The sequence below is a fragment of the Sphaerodactylus townsendi genome, unplaced genomic scaffold (assembly GCF_021028975.2).
Source record: "Sphaerodactylus townsendi isolate TG3544 unplaced genomic scaffold, MPM_Stown_v2.3 scaffold_27, whole genome shotgun sequence".
In the NCBI taxonomy this organism is placed as follows: Eukaryota; Metazoa; Chordata; class Lepidosauria; order Squamata; family Sphaerodactylidae; genus Sphaerodactylus; species Sphaerodactylus townsendi.
Window position 1 is genome coordinate 239,435 of NW_025950440.1, and position 24,071 is coordinate 263,505.

General features: G+C 45.6%; 1 protein-coding gene across 1 annotated transcript in view; it reads right to left on the reverse strand.

Moving 5' to 3' along the window:
• Nucleotides 1–474: 474 nt before the first annotated feature.
• The window catches only part of COMMD1 (copper metabolism domain containing 1), a 133,964-nt gene continuing 110,367 nt past the window's right edge, over nucleotides 475–24,071 (reverse strand). Inside the window, exon 3 of the mRNA XM_048482913.1 lies at nucleotides 475–728. Within this exon, the coding sequence (XP_048338870.1) occupies nucleotides 621–728 (108 nt within the window). The 3' untranslated portion in view covers nucleotides 475–620. The remainder of the gene's footprint in view (nucleotides 729–24,071) is intronic.

The following is a 24,071-nucleotide window of genomic DNA, read 5'->3' on the forward strand; positions in this document are numbered from 1 at the left end:
AGAGGCCGTGTAGGGACATATGGGGTAAGATGGTCCCGAAGGTACGAAGGTCCCAGGCCGTGTAAGGCCTTAAAGGTAAGCACCCATACCTTATGAATGATTCGGAACTCAACCAGAAGCCAATTATGTGCATGTGCCTCCAAACCTAAAGTATCCAATGCCACTGGCAGAATGAAGGGGCGTGACCTTGCCCTTTCTCCACACTAGCTATGCCCTCTGAGACCTGGAAGTGTTTGCCCGTATCTCTGATTGCTCTGTAGCATAATCTGTGGATGTTTCTTTTACTCTATTTCTTTAACACATACTTCTCTGATACCAGGGAACTTTCTTGCTCCTGATTTCCACCACCTTCAAGCGCGTGATAGTTGTATCTCCTGTGGACCTTAGCTATTTATTTCAATCAAGCCCAACTGGACTGGGATGGACAGAATTAACTTGGAACATCTCTACCACATATTTTTCACCAGGTTACTGTTAGATTTTCATTGGCTTTATTCCAATACCAGACAGATGTGGCTGTAAAGCACGTTTATAACAACCACATTGGGTGGATAAAAAAAATTAATAGTCATTACTGAAATCAACCTTCTTCCGAAATGCGCAGTGTTTTAGCACGAAGATTAGGTTGCTTGGGTCAGGGAAGTAATTCTGCCTTCAATCTCGGAAAGTTTCTTCAGCATTTGATTCAGTTTGTTCTCATCGAACTCCAGAGTCAAAAATTCAGATTCCTGGAACACAAAAAGGGAAGGAGAATGTGTTAGCCTTGAAGTATTCCCCCCACCCCAGCATTAAAACAAAAGGTGGAGAATGTCTTGATACTCCTTCATCTGAGGTTGCAAATGCCTTAGCAGACCAGGTGCTCGGGAGCAGCAGCAGCAGCAGGCCCTTGCTTTCACCTCCTGCAGGTGAGCTCCCAAAGGCACCTGGTGGGCCACTGCGAGTAGCAGAGAGCTGGACTAGATGGACTCTGCTCTGATCCAGCTGGCTCTTTCTTGTGATCTTATGTCTGCCTGCATCAGGAGTCCCCAACAGGGTGCCTGCCGAACAACTTTTCCGGTGCCCACCAAGTGTTTTTAGGAAACACTTCTGATTGGCCGTGGAAGTTTTTTAAAAGGTTGCTATGACAGCAGCTGCCCCCACAACACAAGAATCTGTCCTGTGTGACTGAAGTTAATCTGCGGCAATTGTTGCGCAACTGGCTCCGCCTCCTGCGGCAGCCATATTGTTGCTGCGTCCAACGTGACGTGTCAGAATTCTGCATGTGCCCTGAGGCTCAAAAAGTTTGGGAACCACTGGCATAGACAGTGAAACTTTGGGACTGGATCCAATTAACACACTTCCTTTGCAAACATGCTCTGGACCAGCATGGCCATCTGCAGGGGTCTGCAACCTGCGGCTCTCCAGATGTTCGTGGACTACAAATCCCATCAGCCCCTGCCAGCATGGCCAATTGCAGGGGTCTGCAACCTGCAGCTCTCCAGATGTTCATGGACTACAAATCCCATCAGCCCCTGCCAGCATGGCCAATTGCAGGGGTCTGCAGGGGTCTGCAACCTGCGGCTCTCCAGATGTTCATGGACTACAAATCCCATCAGCCCCTGCCAGCATGGCCAATTGCAGGGGTCTGCAACCTGCGGCTCTCCAGATGTTCATGGACTACAAATCCCATCAGCCCCTGCCAGCATGGCCAATTGCAGGGGTCTGCAACCTGCGGCTCTCCAGATGTTCATGGACTACAAATCCCATCAGCCCGCATTCTGGTTTGGTGGTTAATATGGAGAAAACTGAAATCCTGGGAATAAATATAGAAAAAAAACCACTAGGGAAGGAAATGGTGAAAAAGAAGATTAAATATTTAGGTATAACATTAACAAACAAGAAGGAAAAGATGTTTAAATATAATTACGAAGTAATATGGAAAAAAATAACGAAGCAATAAATATAAGGAGTGGCGACAGCGAATCAATCTATTTCAAAGAGAATAGTAGCATTAAAAAATGTATAATGCCAAAACTCTTCTATCTATTTCAGACTTCGTCGCTAGGAGATTAAGAAGAAACAATTTGAAGAATGGGACAAGAAAATTAAATTATGGGCATTTAATCAAAAGAAAACCAAGAGTGATGAATAAAATAGTTTATATGTCTAAAAAACTAATGGGCTGGGGGCTCCCTAAAAAAATTACATAGGAATAATACATGAGTACTTCACAACAAAAGTTTGATGGGAATTCAAATAGATAAAAGAGACAGATGGATGAAGTTCGAAAATGAAATAAATTTGAACACGGCAGCTTCTGGAATATATCTGCTGTTGTTCAAAAAATAGGAAGACAAAAATTAAAAGGCAACTTAGAAGGTATCAATGGAAATCTGGGAGAAATGGAAGGCGGCACGACTTTGCCAGGGTTACTGGATGCTGCACCACTCATGCGAGCATGGTTGGACAGGAAGGAACATGCCAATAAGATCTCTATGACAGACAAGGAATATACAAGGTAGCACAACTGTACAATGAAAGAGGAGAATTAACACCGTTTCCAAACTTTTTTTAGAGAAAGGAGGTAAAGAAAACTGTTCACTACAAGAGGGAATCTGGGAAAAGACAAAAGCCTCCAGGAGGGAGGAAGAGTGCCATAATGAAAAGTTGCATAAAACATATGAGGAAAAAGAAAGGATTAAATCTTAGGTGTTTTATACAAAAACATGATAGAAGATCATCAAGGATTTAAGGATAAGAATCATAATGGAAAAATGGCAACAAGATGGAGTGAAAGACATAGAGCTTATTAAAAAAGGACTATAGACAATATAAATGTTAAAAATGGATAAATATGCAAGAACCAGGAGAAGAAATTAATATTAAAATGGTATAGAACACCGAAACAGTTGGCATATATGATAAGTGGACTCAGTCCCCACCGTTGGCATTGTGGGAGATAAAAATGCAATATATACCCATATGTGGCTAGAATGTACAGCAGTAAAAAACATGTGGGAAAATGTGATAAAAATACATAGAAAAATATGTAAAGGTAAAAATAAAGATAAATATAGATTTATCATTTATAGGTGCATAGTGGATCATATTATAATAGAACAAAGAAAAAGAAAACTTTTCTACCCATGATCAGAGCTGCCCATGCAGTAATAGCATTGGGCGGAAGGACAAAAAAATCTGGACAATGCAGAAATGGTTGGAATATATATGGGAGCAAATACAATTAGAAATTTTCGACACAATGTCAAGAAATCAAATATGGCAAGAAAAACAAAAGGACATGAAGGAGATTTGGATGGAATTCAAAGACTGGCTAAACGAAATTGGAATTACAGAAGAAAAATGGACAAGAAGATTGAAAAGAATGGACCTGCTGCCATGCATCTTAAAGAAGTTATAGAAGGTTGAGGGGGGAGGGGAAAAAGGGTAAAAAAGATATGAGATGCATATATAAAGTACACATTATAAATCTGTAATAATTCCGAAATATCAATAAAAATATTTTTTTTTTAAAAAAAACAAATCCCATCAGCCCCTGCCAGCATGGCCAATTGCAGGAGTCTGCAACCTGCGGCTCTCCAGATGTTCATGGACTACAAATTCCATCAGCTGGTGGGAATTGTAGTCCATGAACATCCGGAGAGTTGCAGGTTGCAGACGCCTGCTCTGGACTAATCTCTGTGTAATAACACAAGCGGGGATGGGGGATTCTATGCTGTAAGGGGGAAAATCCAGGTTATTTTTATCTTAAAGGGGAGTACTTTTTCTTTTCTTAAAAGAGTAATGTGGAACCTTGAACACTGATTGTGGGACACTCTATTAGAGTCCTTCAGCGGATGCAAAATATGAACCCAGCTGCTCCCTGTATGAACATGTAGGATCAGGAAACAGAACTCAAGGCTCACAGCAAATGCTCAGTGAAGACTTTTAGTCAGTGTACTGAAGCAATGGAAGAAGCAAGTTCTGCATCAGGGGAGGAATGGACCTCCCAAATAGCTGTGGTTGTAATGCCCTTGTAAAGAGATTTATGGTGCAGACACATCTGGAATACGGCATACAGGTTTGGTTACCCCATACGAAAAAGCAGATACCTCAGGAGATTCCCCCTCCTTTAAGATCTCCAACATCTGTTGTGCGTGGGGTGTGTGTGTGGGGGTGTGTGAGAAAGAGTAGACTTCTCTATCTATGAGCAGCGGGGGCGTAGTGGTAAAGAGCAGGTGTACTCTAATCTGGAGGAACCAGGTTTGATTTCCCGCTCTGCCATGTGAGCTGTGGAGGCTTATCTGGGGAATTCACAGTAGCCTGTACACTCCAACACATGCCAGCTGGGTGACCTTGGGTTAGTCACAGCTCTATGGAGCTCTCTCAGCCCACGTACCTCACAGGGTGTTTGTTGTGGGGGGGGGGGGAGGGCAAGGAGACTGTAAGCCCCTTTGAGTCTCCTACAGGAGAGAAAGGGAGATATAAATCCAACCCTCCTCCTCCTCCTCCTTCTATGTTTTTAGGTCTTGCCGTGTTTGGACACTATCTGGAACAGAATGGTAGACTGGAAGGACCACCGGTCTGATCTAGCAGGGATCATTTTGTGCAGCGTTTGACTGAGTTCTCTTTTCTGGGATGACACTGTAGTAAGTTCTTGCTTCCAACTGACTTGGGATCTGCACTCATTCTACTGTTTGTGTGGGGGATTGTTTTTTTTGCCATCGTTACTGCAGACGAAGGGCCATAGGGGTTTCAAGGCTAGCGGTGTTCAGAGGGGGTGTGCCATTACCTGCCTCTGCACAGCAACCATGGACTTCCTTGGTGGTATCCCATCCACATACGAACCAGGGCTGACCCTAATTAGGCGCCGAGATCTGTCCTGGGCTATCCTACTGAGTGTAGAACTGGTTTGCACAGAACCATTTTAAACCATCCCTGTTTCTTTATCGTGCATCTGAATGAACAACTAAGTTGACTGAGAGACTGAAAGAGGAGGAGGGGGGTCAGGAGCAGCTGCCTGGGGAGGTCTGTTCCATAATTGTGGGGCTGCTACCAAGAAGGCCTTTCTCTCATGTGCCTGCAAGAGTTGCTTCTCTGATTGGTGGGGTTCATCTGAAAAAATATGGAAAAATATTCCTCTTACAGATGGGGTGGCCGTCAGAACCGTCGTATCTAGCAGGGAATTTACTTCCGTTTGGTAACCCCTCCTTTGTTCCCGATTCCTTATTGGCTACTGAAAACATTTAGAGCGTGTGAAAATATATTTTGGAAAAAAATATGGGTCCTTTCCCTGCACAAAGGACTCTCCTTTATTGTTTCTAAATATTCTTCCTGACGCAGTTGATGTGGGAACAGTTTCCAGCAGATGCCCACGGGAAAGAAGAGGGGAGGGGGGGAAAGTAAACTTGGGAGACTTTCTTCCCAATATGGTTATACAAACCGACTCTCGGAATGGAAATAACCCATTTTTTTCCCTCATCAAGTAGGACAGGTAGCGTTCCGGGAACAATTCATCCAAGCGTATGAAAATCATTTGCATATCATGGGAACAAAACCCACGGGCCAGTTCATTTGACTATTCCCCAGGACTCAGCAAGTTAAGGCTCAGAAGAATTGTGCTGGAAGAACCCAGGAACACACCACCAAGGGAGTGTATCAATTCTATCCACAATTTGTATAAATACAAATACTGAATGAATGAATGAATAAGAACATAAGAAGATAAGAACGAGCCAGCTGGATCAGACCAGAGTCCACCGAAACCGAAACTGAGGCTGCCTGTTTCCATCTTTTATTCTGGTTGGGCCTGATTTATTGATAACATCGGCAGGCCCTACCTATCTCCTCCAGTCCTTGGCCTTGGTTCGGGCGCCATTTTTAAATAATGTTGTTTACAATATTTTTGTTGTTTTTAAATATTGTCGTGGTTAGGTTTTGTAAGGGTTTAAGTTTTATGCTTATATAGTTTGTTGATTTATTGATTTCACGTTCATTGGAACAGCCATGTTTTGAGCCGCCAGGAGTTTTTCCCGAATTCCTCTGGACAGGTGGCCTATAAGTTTAATAAATAAATAAATAAATAATAAATCTAGTCCAGCTCTCTGCAACTCGCAGTGGCCCACCAGGTGCCTTTGGGAGCTCACCAGGTGCCTTTGGAATGAATGAATGAATGAATGAATGAATGAATGAATGAATGAATGAATGAATGAATGAATGAATGAATGAAATCCTTCGTGGTCATTTTATTGGCCAGGATGCTGCAGAACTATTTCGGTGTGTGCAGTTTCTTGATGCATAATCCTACAGACATGAACACAGGAAGCAGCTCGTCTTGCACCCAACCCTTCCCCTCAGCAAAACCTGGAGGACTTCCTCTGACAAAACACGGCCTCAAAGAGCCTTTTCCATCAGAGGAAAGTACTGTGGGGCAGAAGAATGGAGTAATCCAGTGATGGTGAACCTTTTTGAGACCGAGTGCCCAAATTGCAAACCAAAACCCACTTATTTATCGCAAAGGGCCAACACGGCAATTTAACCTGAATACTGAGGTTTTAGTTTAGAAAACACAGTTGGCTCCGAGGCGTGCGTTACTCGGGAGTAAGCTTGGTGGTAGAAGGTGGCTTTGCTTTGAAGCAGCCGTGCAACTTTTCGAACGGGTGAATCACGACCCTAGGAGGGTTTACTCAGAAACAAGCCTCTAATTGCCAGGCAACCGAGCTTTGTTCCCAGGTAAAAGATCGTGCTTTTGTCTTTTAAGTGGAAATCTCAGTGGGCTCTAGCTAAGTGCTTAACAGGGTTACCTACACTGCTTCCCCAAAACTAGGTCTTAGGTTTAATGCTAATAATCGAGTCCAGCGGTCCAGGCCAGCCTAGATGTATGCTTGTGTTGGGGGGGCGATTTCCCCCCACATTACAAACTCTGTTTGCGTGTGCCCACAGAGAGGGCTCTGAGTGCCACCTCTGGCACCCGTGCCATAGGTTCGCCACCACTGGAGTAATCTAGAAATAGAGACCCTGACACACATTTTTTTACGATGCCCCACTCACAAAGAAATGAGGGCAAAACTGTTTGACTCTCTTCCAACATCAATTTTTCTTGGCCCTGACGATTGTGCCATGGAAAGACTATTAGAAGACGCCAATCCGAATATAACCAGAGAGGTGGCAAAATTCAGTGCTTATGTGGTTAAAAGGTGTGGACAAGTAGGGCAATAAAAATAGGAACTTTGGATTAATGATTTTATCTTTTATTCAAATTTTATTCCAGTTTTTAACTTGAACTTATATTATGGTTTGGACAAACAGTCTTTGGAAACTGGTTACCTCAATTTTATTTTGTATCTGGTCTGGAAATGTACTATCTGGATTTTATATTTTATATCTGATATTTTCTGGTCTTTGACCGAAATAAATATTGATTGATTGATTGAGTAATCTATAAGAGGCTGTCTTGCAGAAACCTGTAAATACATCCAGGTTTGCCATGCCAAGAAACTTCAACATCGGTTGCTTCCCTGTTCCCCTTTTTTCTGAGAAAAAAAATCAAAATCAATTCCTTCCTTCCTTCCTTCCTTCCTTCCTTCCTTCCTTCCTTCCTTCCTTCCTTCCTTCCTTCCTTCCTTCCTTCCTTCCTTCCTTCCTTCCTTCCTTCCTTCCTTCCTTCCTTCCTTCCTTCCTTCCTTCCTTCCTTCCTTCCTTCCTTCCTTCCTTCCTGGATTCTCATATTTATCGTTTCGGTGTGGACTCAGAAGGCATATTTTAAAAAAAACCTCCCCCCTTTCCCCCATGCTGTAATGAAGAGATGATTTTTAAAACTGAAATTATATCATGCGTGTTGCACGGCTTCCTGGAAAAAACAAACCCCCATTGTTACTTTCTCAGTTCCTGAGTTTTAATTTCCGTTGTAGATTTGCTAGCCACCTGAACGACCCGCGTGGTTGAACAGCCACTGTATAGGCGTCCCAAATTAATAAAGAAGTTCTTAAACTCTGCCTTACGCTTCTAGATCTAAGGAGGGCAACTCATTGTGAGGACCTAAAGCAGTGATGGCAAACCTTTTCGAGACCGAGTGCCCAAACTGCAACCCAAAACCCACTTATTTATTGCAAAGTGCCAACACAGCAATTTAACCTGAATGCTGAGGTTTTAGTTTAGAAAAACCAGTTGGCTCCGAGGCGTGCATTACTCGGGAGTAAGCTTGGTGGTAGTCAGTGGTTTTGCTTTGGAGCAACTGTGCAATGCTTCGAATGGGTGAATCATGACCCTAGGAGGGTTTACTCAGAATCAAGTCTCATTGCCAGCAACTGAGCTTACACCCAGGTAAAGGATTGCACTTTAGTTCTTCCCATGAAAATCAGTGGGGTTTAACAGCACTTAACAGGGTTACCTACACATCATGCCCAGCAGTCCAGGTCAGCCTAGATGTCTGTGGGGTGTGTGATTTTCTACCCCCCCCCCATGATGAACTCGGTGTATGTGTGCCCACAGAGAGGGCTCTGAGTGCCACCTCTGGCACCCGTGCCATAGGTTCGCCACCACTGACCTAAAGGAATGGCAGCGCAATCCTAATTCGAGTGACAACTTCTTGTGGTGGTGGAAAGTGCTGAAAAGTTGTAGGCAACTTACGGCGACCCACAGAATTTTCAAGACAAAAGATGAGCAGAGGTAGTTTGCCGTGGGCTGGCTGCCTCTGCGTAGCAATCCGGGACTTCCTTGGTGGTCTCCCATCCAAAAACGAACCAAGGCTGAGGACCCTGCTTAGCTTCTCAGATTTGATGAGACCAAGCTAGCCTGGGTCATTCAGGTCAGGGAAGACACCTGATTTAGCCCTGAATTGCCTTTATTCAGGGGTCTTCAAACTATGGCCCTCCAGATGTTCATGGACTACAATTCCCATCAGCCCCTGCCAGCATGGCCAAGTGGTAGGGCTCATGGGAATTGTAGTCTATGAACATCTGGAGGGCCATAGTTTGAAGACCCCTGCCTTTATTCAATCAAAACCCAGTTAGCTAAAAGTAAGCACCATTTAAAGGAATGATAAAGTCTCTAGTCTAGGTTCACTCAAGTGTCCACCCATCGGCTGAAACGGTTCAGAACACAGTCTCCTGTCCTGATCTAGCAGCAAAAAGCTATGGAGTGACTCCATTCTTTTTCAGTCTTAAAATTTGACAGGGATTACAAGGAGTCACCTGCCAAATGGAAGCTAATCTCGAGCCCAAACAAGATCATTTCCGAACTGAAGGAACCTTCAAAAAGAGCCCAGGAAACTTTAATTTTTGTATTAATTAAAACATGCATACCCCACTGTTCCTTGTGGTTCACCCAGTAATGGTTAAAAATATTTGCCGCCGAAACCAAAAATAAAACAGCACTATTACGAGACAGGCAATAAATTCTGGATGAAATCCTATTAGGTCACATTTCAGACTTCAATTCAGTTTTATTAGAAGAAGAAGAAGAAGAAGAAGAAGAAGAAGAAGAAGAAGAAGAAGAAGAAGAAGAAGAAGAAGAAGAAGAAGAAGAGGAGGAGGAGGAGGAGGAGGAGGAGGAGGAGGAGTTTGGATTGATATCCCCCTTTCTTTCCTATAGGAGACTCAAAGGGGCTTACAATCTCCTTTCCCTTCCCCCCTCACAACAAACACCCTGTGAGGTCGCAGCCTATATTAAAGGTGAGCACCTCCTCAGGCACTGGATCATTACCAACTCAGGTGGTTTACAATGCACTCCTCCCCCAGTTTTCTACACTTTATCCCAGAAGGATGGAAGGCCGAGTCAATCTTGAGCCGGCTACCAGAAACCGATTTCTGGCGGGATCGAACTTAGGTTTTGAGCAGAACTTTTGACAGCAATACCGCAGCCTTTGGACATTAATGCTAACCACTATGCCACGCTGGAAGTTACGGAAGAGCTATAAACAACAGGGGCGTTCATCTCTGTGGCTTGCTGGTCATTATCAGTGACGCATTTGATGCACTCACCCCCGTTTCTAAAATATAACGGGCAGCAGACTTAGATGACCGTGCATGTAAACCTTGGCTCTACCAACTCTTGCACCTAAATTCAGATTCTTATAACATCAGATCTTAAATAAAACAACTCTTACATTTTTTCTTCCAATCTTTGGCTGCCCTTTGATCTGGATGGTTAAGCACTTATTGTTAAACAACTCGGACTCCCAGTCTCGTGAAGAGGTCGCCAATTCTCACTGGGTGGAGATAGTTGAGAGTTCCCAGTAGAACGTATTTGTTGTGTTCTCAGTGGGGCCTTTGATCTATCATGTATTCACTGCAACAACTGAGTTCTGTCCTCTTTCTGACTATGCCAATAAAGGCTTATGTATGTATGTATGTATGTATGTATGTATGTATGTATGTATGTATGTATGTATGTATGTATGTATGACCAAAAAGACATTTTCAGGAAGAACACCAAATTCTGAAATTTACAAAGTACAAGAGCCCTCCCAAAAAATTTAAAAAACAGAGCGATGGGTGGGTGGGTGGGTGGGAACAAAACTGGGTACTCGCTACCACGACAACAGCTGACAGATGTCTGCATCAGAAGAACACCTGCAAGAGCAGCCCCGGCCTTTTTGGGGGGAAATGCACGCTGCCAGTAAACCCCATGATTCACAGCCTAGCCACTGGGAAAACGGAAAGGGCTATTTTCGGCAGGCCTGTCAGTTCCGCTTTTCTACATTGATAAGTGCCGTCTGCTCTGGCAGCGTCAAATCTGTTTCTTATGAAAAACTCTTCTGCAGCATCTTCCGTGCCACCACAAGCACTCGTACGCCCAATCACTTCCCAGTGCCTTTTGACATTACTTTGCAAGGCAGCAGACTCCCTTGGCTAGACGGTATTTTTGGAGGCCTACGTCTCTCTAACCGGCAACGTCACTGTATTCTCAGGTCATTAAACTCAGGCAGTCAAAACTCTGCTCTGTAAGATGCTTTCCTAAGAGGGTTAACCTATCTGGGGCACCAGTGTCCCTTATGAACACATTCCATTATATATTTTAGTGGTCATCAACTAGTGGTCGTCCTCCGCCTTGCAGGTAAGGCTCCCTGCCTCCCGGTTAGGAAGTGCCACTTTGTTGGATGGCAGGCAAGTGTAGGAGGCCAAGAGCTCACGTATCTAATCTGAGGGAACCGGGTTTCAATTAGACCCCAGCTCTGCCGCCTGAGCTGTGTGGAGGCTCATCTGGGGAACTAGGATTAGCCTGTACACTCCCTGCCACTACAGCTTGGGCACCTTGGGCTAGTCACAGCTTCTTGGAGCTCTCTCAGCCCCACCTACCTCACAGGGTGTTTGTTGTGAGGGGGGAAGGGCAAGGAGATTGTAAGCCCCTTTGAGTCTCCTACAGGAGAGAAAGGGGGAATATAAATCCAAACTCCTCCTCCTCCTCTTCTTCTTCCTTTTCTTCTTCCTTTTCTTCTTCTTCTTCTTCTTCTTCTTCTTCTTCTTCTTCTTCTTCTTCTTCTTCTTCTTCTTCTTCTTCTTCTTCTTCTTCTTCTTCTTCTTTTTATGCCCACCACCCTATGTGAGAATTTGGAGTGTGTCCACAGGCTCAAAAAGGTAGGGGACTCGGAGATAGCTTTCTTTTCTACCCACACACAAAAAACTTTCACCCTAAACCCAAGAACCGTGAAGAAACAACAACATCAGGGTAAAGTTTCGCTTTTCTAAGTAACTGCTCCAAAGCTGCTTGAGCAATCTGTTTTGCTCAGCTCGACAAATTATGATTTTATCTCATTACCAGAAAGGTAACAGGGCTCCGATGCGGTGCTGACGACATTTTTAGCACTTTGATGTGCTGATGATACAATCTGGGCTTGAGAGATTGGGGGAAAAAATACAAGGCACAAACATTCTGCTCTGAGCTTGCAACCCAATCTGGACCAATCCCACTACCAGATTGTGGTTAAGTTAGAAGTATGTCCTGCAATACTCAGAAAAATCTTTCTCAATTTAGATTAGAGAGGGATTTTGTCCAATTGCCACTGAGAACCTGTAATTTCCTTGCTAGTAAAGCTACCCCAAGCAGCAAGCAGCACAGAGACTCACATGACCCTGCTGATTTAGCATACCTAACATGCAGCCGGTTTGCCCCTGACTTCCTCTGCAGAGCCTTCCTTGGTAGTCTCCCATCCAGGTACCGCACCCATGGGGTCCCTGGCAAGGGGTGCTTCTGCAAGTTGTGCTTGAGGTGGTTTTATGAAGCGACTTCCCCAACAGAGCCTTCCTTGGTGGTCTCTTTTCCAAGTACCGACCCTGCTTAACCTCCCAGATCTAATGAGACCAGGCGATATACTATACTACACCATCCCCCCCCCCCCCTATGGATAAAAGCAAGAGAGCAGCAGTGGCGTAGGAGGTTAAGAGCTCGTGTATCTAATCTGGAGGAACCGGGTTTGATTCCCCGCTCTGCTGCCTGAGCTGTGGAGGCTTTTGCCCTAGGGAATTCAGATTAGTTGAAAATTCTCACAGACCCCAGCTACACCTTGGGCTAGTCACAGCTTCTCGGAGCTCTCTCAGCCCCACCTACCTCACAGGGTGTCTGTTGTGAGGGGGGGAAGGGCAAGGAAATTGTCAGCCCCTTTGAGTCTCCTGCAGGAGAGAAAGGGGGGATATAAATCCAAACCCTTTTCTCTCTCTTCTTCTTCTTCTTCTTCGTCTTCGTCTTCTTGTTCTTCTTCTTCTTCTTCTTCTTCTTCTTCTTCTTCTTCTTCTTCTTCTTCTTCTTCTCCTCCTCCTCCTCCTCCTTTTCCTCCTCCTTTTCCTCCTCCTCCTCCTCCTCCTCCTCCTCCTCCCCTCCTCTCTCTCTCTCTCTTCTTCTTCTTCTTCTTCTTCTTCTCCTCCTCCTCTTCTTCTTCTATCATCACTAGCCTACTATCTATAGAGGATAATCCTACAGAGGAGATCCCATAAAACATGTGTGTAGAAACTTTGCAGGGAAGACGGCTGCCATATACGGCAGCCATCTTTCCTGGAAAGTTTCAGCTTTATGATTGTCAGTTTTACAGAACGGGAGAGGGAATCCTCAACAGATGAGTCCCCTCTTCCGACTGGAGCTCGGGAATGCTTCTTTGGGCTAGAATTTAGTCATGCAAGATGCAGGGGCTTCAAGCACATTGGCTTAATTCAAAGGGCGGGCTGGCAATTCCAGGGCTACTTTTCCAGGCATGGCAATCTTAGAATTTCTGCATAGCTTAGTGCCGAGGGTTGCAGTTCGGTTAACCCAAGCAGGCTAACAGTCACAGTTGTACGTTGCTTCCTCCCAACTCTGATCCCTCACATGCTTCCCCTGTTTACTCATTACCTTCCCAGTTCCTCTGTCTCCCAGGGCTCGCAAAATGCAGAACTCATCTTGGTCCCTACCTCTGTAAACTGTTTAGATAGTTTCCGCGCCGTTCTTCTCTTTTAAGGCACCCTACTCTCCCAAAGTAAATATCAGGTTACAGAAGCCTCAGCATGCTTGGTGAGATATCCAGGATCCCTTTTTAACAACTCACACCGAACTACCATTTGGAAAGAGATTTTATGCACTGCAGTCCCTTCTCGTTCACTGTGGGCAGAAAAGAGTCTCCTGCTGACTAGTCATTGGGATACACTAAAACCAGGGCTGTAGGCACAAGTGGCATAGAAATAGCTACCAGTTTCCTGGAAAGGCTGCCACGATTTCAAACTGCTAACTCACAGGGTTTTCACAGCTGGCCCTCGCAAGATAGAAGGCAGAGCTTTGGTGCAGTCCAACAATGCAACAACCGGGAAGCTCTTATCTGGAAGGCATGTCAATCTGATCACGGTAGAGTCTAAAGGAGTCCCGGGATATGTTCTCGCCTGCTCTCATGATTCTGCCTCTTGCCACTGCCAGGCTGGGCCTGCTGGGGAGCAGTAACTGGGCAAAGCGGACAGTGGTGATATGAACATATAGTTTATAATGTTTCAAGCCATATATTTAATCATATAAAGTATATTAGAGGTAATTTATAAAAGATCAGTAAGATGCTGTTAGTTAAATCAAGAACTGTAATTTCATTAGTAGAGAGGCTTTGCTTGGAAGAAGGGGGGGAGATTTCTGCATTTTTCAGTTAAGTCTGATACACATGCTGTGGAATTTGGGTACAGCCTCTCACCAGAAAGATAAAGGAGACAAAGCGTACAGAAAAACACAGATAAGGGCGAAGTAATATAGCAACCAAGATCTCTGAACAGGGCAAGATGACATAAAGAATACACGCCCAAGGCAGGGTGGGCTTTGGAGAGGAGTGGAGATTCAAATGGCATTGTGTACGTATTCCAAATCTAGCCAATGGTCAGAAGACAAGGAGGGATGTTTGTAAGAGGGTATAAATTATGTCACGCAAGCAACAGCCCCTTTGAACTTCCTCCCTGTTGCTAACAGAGGAGAGTTCCCTCTTCTGCGCAGAATTGAATGAAAACAATAAATCTCTGAACACTGAAGAAGCTTTTGGATGGTTATTTTTGTAAATGGTCAGAGCTTTTGCTCTGTGGACAGGGCCTTGCCCTGTGCCTATCAGTGGCCATGTCTGCTCAGCTGTTACTAATGGGCAAAAGCTCTGTTAACCAGTGTACCTGGTGTATTGTAATTCTATGTAAGCAGCCGTTAGGGGTGTATGTGGGCCTAGCCCCGCCTTTAGCCAGAGCGAAGCATCCTGTCTCAGGGTCCAGATTTGGGGCTACCACCAGAAATTGATAGTTGTTTGGAGAAAGGTACCTTTGAGAAAAATAATGTAATGTAAGTATCTGCGTTTATCATAATGTGGGGCATCATTTAAATCTGTGAGATGCCGTCTCGGCATGCACATCTCTCAGTATGGTGGACCACTATAAATAGAATTTACCAAGAGCAGTCAGTTCCGTTTATCTCAAACAGACCCTCTGGGCTGATCAATATTCCATATGCCACAATACTAGAACCAGGGGGCATACATTGAAAATGCTGGGGGGAAGAATTAGGACTAATAAAAGGAAACACTTCTTCACACAACGTGTGATTGGTGTTTGGAAAATACTGCCACAGGAGGTCGTGAGGGCCACTAACCTGGATAGCTTTAAAAGGGGCTTGGACAGATTTATGGAGGAGAAGTCGATTTATGGCTACCAATCTTGATCCTCTTTGATCTGAGATTGCAAATGCCTTAACAGACCAGGTGTAGGGAGTGCAAGGCAGCAGCCAGAAGGCCATTGCGTTTCACATCCTGCATGTGAGCTCCCAAAGGCACCTGGTGGGCCACTGCGAGTAGCAGAGAGTTGGACTGACTGGACTCTGAAGTCCACAGTCCAGCTGGCTTGTTCTTATGTTCTTATGGTAATTTTTACCAACTGGGTGCGGCTTCTTTTACCATCTCCTTCAGCTACAGAGAGAGAGGAGAGAGAGAGAAAGAGAGAGAGAGAGAGATGCAACAGTTGATGTCATGCATTTCTGGGCCCTGTAACAGTGGGAAATGTGAAAGGAAAATGTGTACGTGGGAAGATGGCAGTCCTTGCAAACACATGGAATTGTGGGAGCAGCAGGATGCATACATCAAACGAAACCATTTTCTGCAAAGCACCCTCATCCAAAATGTCTGGAAAGCACAGGTGGGCCTGACCCTCTCTTCCTTGCCGTCCTGTGCAGGTGTGCCGTGTGCTCCAGTTCTGTTTTGGATGCTGAGCTCGTTCTGTCTCTGGAGAGAATGCTGCCGGCTGCACGCGTCACCAGACAGCAGGTGCTTTGGGATCAACCTGGCTATTCTCTGCACTTGGAAAATGGACTGCGTCTTGTGTTGGAGGGAGTGAAAAACTGCCCAGCCCTGAATATGCATATCCCTCCAGAGACTTGTTAGTTGTTGTTCTGCCAAGATCCCCCCCCCCCACTTTGCAGGCTTGCCTAGATATATCATTGCAAAGCAACCCTGGCTAATATAAACAAACGGCTAAAGCAAATACTGACTTTGACAGTCTGCTGTGGCCCAAAAAGACTGTGTGCCATACAGACGACCAAAGCACACATCGATCCATATGCGACAAGCAGTCTCTTTCTGACAAGCCTTCGTTTTTGCACATGAAGTCGCATTCAGGGACTGCATAATTTCAGCAATGAAGCCAAACCAATCCCCATCGCCTGACAAGGCTGTTCCTTTCAGATGGATTCTTAGGAAAGGCAGCAACGTTACGTATCCCCGGGAGAATGTATTAAATTATTTGCCGTCATGACTCCCCAACAAATGCCTGTAACAGGACTAAAATGATTATTTTGTTTTATTTATTTAATATAGATATTTATTGATTTAATATAGATATTTATTTCGCAGGGCCTGCAAGACGGAGCTGTTCCACCGGGCCTTTGGGGAGCCCGGCCGCTGATGCCCCCCCCTTTCTAAAATCTGTGGACCCTGCCGTTCCCCCTCCCTCCTCTTTCCTCCACCCCTCTTTTCTTAGGGGACTACGAGTAGGACGCCATCAGTAATTTTGATAGATGCTGCATTTTAATGGGGGTCGATTTTAACATATAAAAAATTGATTTTATTTGTGCTCGATCTATTTGTTTGTTCGCCGCCCTGAGCCCTTCGGGGGAGGGCGGTTTATAAATAGAATTAATAATAATAATAATAATAATAATAATAATAATAATAATAATAATAATAATAATAATAATAATAATAATAATAATAATAATAATAATAATAATAATAATAATAATAATATCCTACTGGTCTCCCCAATGGGGGAGGACTCGCAACAGCTTACAACGTGGTGCTCCACTTCCTCTATTTTATTCTGACGGCCGCAATCCTGTGAAGTAGTTAAGGCTTAGTCAGAGTGGCTGGCTGGTCAGATACTCCAGCCGTTAAGCGACGGCACTTTTCCAGTGTGAGGAACGTGCAATTTGTGATCACGGCGTAAAGTCCGGATAATCTCAACAAAACCGAGACAGCGTGCCAGACCCTTCCCAGTCTAGTTATTTTGATATGCACTGAGGAGGCCGCCCAACGTGGAATTATATTTTTTCACAACTATTATAGATAAGAAGCAAGCCTTTACTGGCATAGACAACAGTACAACAATAATAAAAAACGGATTAAAAAGCATATACAATACAGGAAATAAATGTTAGGTCGAAGGAAATCTACTGGCGTTTAGTAATTTCCAGGAGAAAGTCTGCCACTATCATACAGAGAGAAGGATCAGGGTTGTCCAACAAGTAGTGTAATCTAATTAAATCGGGGAGATGGGGTAAATGTAAAGGAGTAAGATTCACATACTTGGATCTGATTTCCTTGAATCTGAGACAGTGAAGTAATTGGTGGGCCAGAGATTCAACTGAGCCATCGTTACATGGGCACAATCTTTTAGCCTTTTCTTGCTTATTAAATCTGCCATGTAACAAGGCAGAAGGCATAACATTAAACCTGGTGAGCATTACGGCTCTCCTTTGAACAGGGTTTATTAAGCAATACAGGTAGTGTGCCAAGTGTGCCAAGTGGCACACAACTATTATACTGAAATGATAACTGAAAGGGATGGTTTTAACTTGGACTCCTCACCCAATAAAAGCGAACCAAAGGTGCAAGAACTTGATATACAGAGTGATTTTCCCTCAGTTATTTTGGAACGACTTGACTCGGGAGGGACTCTCTGAGTGACGATATAGTCTTTAATTCTTCTAATGTGATCTATTCTATCCTATTATCATCCTGTGTCATCAAATAGCAACTGATGGTGATACTTTGTAGGGTGGCATGCAAGGGAGGGGAGGGGAGGGAACCTGGCATCTGGACATGGCCCACCCATCCTAGTGGAGGGAGGGGTGGCATGCAACGGAGGGGAGGGAAAGGGAGGGGAGGGAGGGAGGGGTGGCATGCAAGGGAGGGAAGAGATCTGCAGGCAAGAGATCTGCAGAGGTGGTTTGAGGCTGCCTTCCTGTGCTGTGTAGCAACCTCAGTCTTCCGTGGTGGTCTCCCTTCCAAGTACTAACCAGAGCTAACCCTGCTTAGCTTCTCAGTTCTGACAGCAAGCTTGAGGTTACCAAGGCATGTTCAGATTGCCCAATCCTATGTTGATGGAGATTATATAGAAAAGATTGGAGGGATTGGAGCAAACCCAAGAAACAAGGGGCGGGGGGAATGTTCCATTTCATACAGCACAACAAATTTCATTTCCCTGTTTTTATGATATCAACTTCCTGAGATCATATTGACCATAATCTTAGACTTTAACTCAAAGCAGGGTCATTTGCTCTCCCTCGAAAGGAAGTTAACCACCTCGGCCCGACCACGTTAGCCGAAATAATCCGCGCCCTACGAAGACAGGCTGAAGGAGCTGGGGATGTTTAGTTTGGTGAAGAGAAGGTTAAGGGGTGACACGATAGCCATGTTTAGATATTTGAAGGGATGCCATGTCGAAGAGGGAGCAAGCTTGTTTTCTGCTGCTCCAGAGACTAGGACCAGGAGTAATGGGTTCACGGTGAAGGAAAAGAGATTCCACCTAAACATCGGGAAAAACTTCCTGACAATAAGGGCTGTTTGATGGTGGAATGAACTACCTCAGAGCGTGGTGGAGTCTCCTTCTTTGGAGGTATTTAAAGAAAGGTATTTAAAGAAAGGTAAAGAAAGGTATTTAAAGAAAGGTAACTCTGCCAGCCGCTTGAATTATTTAATCCGACTTCCCCGCCATCTGTCAGGAGTGCTTTGATTGTGTACTCTTGCATGCAAGGGGGTTGGACTAGATAGCCCTTGTGGTCTCTTCCAACTCTATGATTCTACCGCAGGGGTGTCCAACTCTGGTGCTTCAGATGTTTATGGACTACAAGTCCCATCAGCCCCTGCCAGCAATTGTAGTCCACGAACATCTGAAGCGCCAGAGTTGGACCCCTCTGCTCTACTGGATAAAAAAAGAGCATGAAGAATGTGCCTATCAAAATGAAAACCACAGGCCAGCATTCTTACACGAACCCCCAGGAACGAATGGCAGATGGAAGGGGAGGGCGGCCGTCTGCCTGAACATCTCCCATTCATTCCAAAACATTTCACAGTTAACAGGAGCCACGCTGGCTCCAAGAAAGGAAAACTTGCACACGGCTTTCTGCCTGAAGTGTCGAGGTTCCGATTTTAACAAACCAAACCAAACAACAGAGTTCAGTGTAGGCACAGATGTTATCGCAACACATCTGCAGCTTCCTAGAACAAAGGCAGCAGAAGCTCGGAGCTGCCCACACTAATGAGCTGACAAACAGGTTCTTGGGCTGCCTCGTGTGTCAGCAAGCAAGAGAATTAGAAAACGTACAGCAAGTAGAAACCACCGAGTACACACAGAACACACGAGACAAGGAGTTCCTTCCTTCAGAGGCCTCAGAAGGCAAGAAGCTGGACCCAGTGAAAGAGCCATCCCGTCGACTGTGTTTCTGTGCCTCCGCTCTTACACAGAAGCTGACAATGTTTGTCAAAGCCGATAAAGCACCTAAATCATCATATAAGCCAATAAAGCAGCAGCGTTTAAAGCGGACAATAAATCTGCTCCGGGCATTAGCCAGGGAATGGTTTTCTGGTGGGTCTTAAGTGTCAGGACCAAGCCTGTCAGTGCCCAGATGTCTTGCTGTGTAAGAATTGCAAATGTTTTCCTGTAGATGCTTTCCTGTTTCCCTCTCCCCTCCCTGGCAATTCCCTGGCGCCGGCTCTCCTGCAAGAAGGTGCGAACGGTTCCCAGGTTCTTTGAAACTCTGTAGTGCAAATGTTGCAGAATCTGTAAAGCACATTTGGTGTGGGTCAAATGGGGGGGGGAGTTGAAGGATATAATCTCTGGATCTAAGCTGGAGAGCTTAGATTCAGCTTTCTTTTGCTACTCTACACGTTGTAGAAATAAACTGCTTTAGGACTTTCCTACGGTCTCTGTTATTTCCACGTTCGAGAGCCTGACATTAAGAACGGCTCTTGAGAACGGTGTTTGAGAGAAAGTGCTGCGCTGCCCTGCACCACTTTCCCAGGTAGCCCTGATACCCGCCGAAGCCGTGCGTCAACCTTGCGCCATCCCTAGATGGGGACCGCGAGCTCTGAGGGATATCTTAATTGGCGAGGGGCACATAAAGGAAATCATCATGCGTATGGGAGACAAGTCTGAAAAACACACTGAGCATGCCCACCATTTTATTCAGTTCGGGGATTCTGTTCAGGCTCGGGCGCCTTCCGCACACACAGAATAATGCACTTTCAATCCACTTTGCAGCTGGGTTTTACTCTGAAAACAGAAAAATACACTTGCAAACATTTGGGAAAGTGGATTGAAATGGCACTATTCTGCACGTGCGGAAGGGGCCTCAGTGTCTTTTTCAACCTTGTAGCTGGCAAGGGGGTGCTCCCATGATGGTGGGGCTTGACTGGTGGGTGGGTCGGGGGGAGCATCCTCCCTGGCCCTATCCTGGCAACTCCCTCTTTATCAGGGCTGGCCCTGCTGCGTGGTCAAACTTGTGGTGTGAAGGACCTCAGCAAAGTCAGCACAGACGATGATTGACCAAACATTGTTAACAACTGAGTTGTGCTATAGCAGTGGTGGCGAACCCTTGGCACTCCAGATGTTATGGACTACAATTCCCATCAGCCCTTGCCAGCATGACCAATTGGCCATGCTGGCAGGGGCTGATGGGAATTGTAGTCCATAACATCTGGAATGCCAAAGGTTCACCACCACGGTGCTATAGTAATAGCATAAGGTTAGAAGGACAGTAATGGAAATAGGGAAGAATTAGCGCTACAAACACACAGGGCAAAACTTCCAAGGGAAAGAAGCCAGGTGGGTCATAATAAAGTTCCCTAAGTTGGCAGTCTGGATTCCTTTGGGCAGGTGAGCGTCATCAAGCCCCAACAGACTTACCTGTGGGGTTTTCAAAGCAAGAGATGTTTAAAGGTGGCTGGCCACTGCCTTGCTGCCTCTGGAATTCCCTGGCAGTTTCCCACCCAAGTACGAACCGAGGCTGACCGTCCTTCGCTTCTGGGCTCTCCAGGGAAGGCTAAAAGGATTCCTACCACTTTATTCATTCTTGGTCCTTTTTGGGTCACGCTCAGGCCCCGCCTGGGGGCGAGGGACCAGCTGCAACCCAATGCAGCCGCATCACAGCCCTGCTTGTAAATGTTTGTAATGACTGCTTCCTAGGATATGAGAAGGGGTGTCATGACAGTTAGATCATGGTGATCATATCCTATCCAGCAGAGGTATGAGTCAGCAAGAAAGGAATGATCTGACAGCTAGAGAACCAGTTCTAACCAGATGCAAGTGACCTTTACAGTGATTGGTGGAACCATGTATATAAGCAACAGCACTGTATTGTGCCTGTGTTCCTTAGGGAAACAAGCGCATGGCGAAGCACTTTGCTGGATTGCTTAATATACCTGCTTATTCTACTTCGTATATAGTATCTTGTACATAGAGCAACTCAATGGTAAAAGCCATCTTTTGAATGAAACAGCTGGGTAGAGTTTTTCTTCATGAAGGTGGGGGTTTGCTGTACAAGACCACTTGTCTACTCTGAGTAGCACCGCTCAATTCTGCTATCACTTCCCTCCATTTTTCCTGGTCCGTTCCTGAGGCGGGGAGGGTGCCTCGGAAACGTAGGCCTGCGAGGAAATTGGCAGCCACCGCCACAATGGCACCCACCGCTCAGTGGGGGGATCCAAAATTTTTAGTAACAGGTTCCCATGGTGGTGGGATTCAGACAGTGGCGTAGTGCCAATAGGGCTGGGTGGGGCACAACAGGGGCGTGGCCGGGCATTCCGGGGGCGGGCATTAATAATTTCTCTGTTACTGTAAAAAACTCTTACTGTAAAAAAAAAGTTCCTAATTTCCAGCTGGTATCTTTCTGTCCATAATTTAAACTCATTCTAGCAAGTCCTATCGTCTACTGCCAACAGAAACAACTACTTCTCCTCCAATTGACTGCCTGTCTAATACTTAATACTTTCAAATACTTAATTTTGTTTCTAGAAATCAAAAGAAGGAGACTTTCCTTCAACAAGGAACTTGACCATATTTCTAAAACATGTTTTTAAAACAGCCCAACAGGGAGAATTATCCTGTTTTCTACCTTCGCTAACCAGCCACATAGGAAACAACAGGACTTTATGATTTTTGGACCTAATGGGATTTCTAACGGAAAAGCAGACCCAATTAGTAACCCCCTCTGGGCACACACAAATAATGAGTAACCCACTCTCGGGAACTGGTGAGAACCTGCTGGATCCCACCTCTGCCACCGCTGTTTTGTGGGGAGCCCTTGCCTCATCCCCAACATTTAACAGTTAATTTCCCCTCCACTTCACTGGAGTCAAAGGTGCTTGTTTACCTTCCAAGATCTAATGAGATCAGGCTAGGCTGGGCCGTCCAGGTCAGGGCACGGACGTACTTAGCACCGGCAGAAGGAGCCACTCCTGGAATGCAAGGAGGCCACCAAGAGGTTTCAAGCGCTCTCATCCCAGATTACCCTTTGGGAGGGCGGCTGACGAAACGTCCGTCACAAAGGTGGCCGCGCACCTGGCCTTTCAGACTGCCGCTGTAAACGTGAACGCGCCGCAATTGCACGTAAAATACGTTCTCTGCTGAGCAGACGCCGAGCTGGGTTTTTTTTTTCCTGGAGCAACCGCGCAGCTTCACTGGCATTAAACGCGAGCACAGCTGACATTTGGAGCCACAGAGGTAAAGAATGCTGTGGCGTCGGAGGTTAAGAGCAGGTGTACTCTAATCTGGAGGAACCGGGTTTGATTCCCCGCTCTGCCGCCTGAGCTGTGGAGGCTTACCTGGGGAATTCAGATTAGCCTGTGCGCTCCCACACACGCCAGCTGGGTGACCTTGAGCTAGTCACAGCTTCTTGGAGCTCTCTCAGCCCCACCTACCTCACAGGGTGTTTGTTGTGAGGGGGGAAGGGCAAGGAGATTGTAAGCCCCTTTGAGTCTCCTGCAGGAGAGAAAGGGGGGATATAAATCCAAACTCTTCTCTTCTTCTTCCTCATATTCCAAGAAAAGGTTGAATTTATACCCTCCTTTCTCTCCTGTAAGGAGACTCAAGGCAGCTTACAAAGTTCTTTTCCCTCCCTTTTCCCAGAGCAGACACCTTGTGAGATCAGTGGTTAAGAGCAGGTACGCTCTAATCTGGAGAACTGGGTTTGATTCCCCGCTCTGCCGCTTGAACTGTGGAGGCTTATCTGGGGAACTAGATAAGCTTGTGCACTCCAATACATGCCAGCTTGGGCTAGTCACAGCTCTACAGAGCTCTCTCGGCCCCACCTACTTCACGGGGTGTTTATTGGTGTGTGTGTGTGTGTGTGTGTGTGTGTGTAAAGGAGACTGTCAGCCCCTTTGAGTCTCCTAACAAGTGAGAAAGGGGGAATATAAATCCAACTCTTTTTCTTCTTCAGTGGGACTGAGAGAGTCCAGAGCAGAACCTGGTTTCTCTCAGGTGAAATTCAGGAACTATAATCCCATCAGTCTGTCAGCATGGCCAATTGGCCATGCTGGTAGGGGCTGATGGGAATTGTAGTTCCTGAACATCTGGAGAGCCGCAGGTTCCCTACCCCTAGTCCAGAGAGAACTGTGACTGGCCAAAGGTCACCCAGCAGGCTTAATGTGGAAGAGCAGGGAAACAAACCCAGTTCTCCAGATTACAGTTCACCGATCATGTGGAAGAGTGGGGAATCAAAATCGGTTCTCCAGACTAGAGTCCACCTGCTCTTAACCACTACCCCATGCTGGCTCTCCAAGAGGAGGCAGTACACCTGATTGTGTGTTATCAGTGGTACATATGTTGCTAAATGAGATTTATAGGTGGAAATTTAAGCTGGGGAGGAAATCCCAACATACCTACTGCTGACATCTAAGAATCTAAACTATTCTCTCAGGTTCATGCACAGCTGGCAACTACAAACTGAAAACCAGATGGTTCCCTTTGAGTCTCCTGCAGGAGAGAAAGGGGGGATATAAATCCAAACTCTTCTTCTTTTTCTTCATCTCTGACTTAAACACAAACACACACACTGTTTTCCACTGGGGAAAGTTTGCCAAGCGGTGGTAAAAATTCAGGTGGCCTGAGTTTCCACCAGGTCACAGT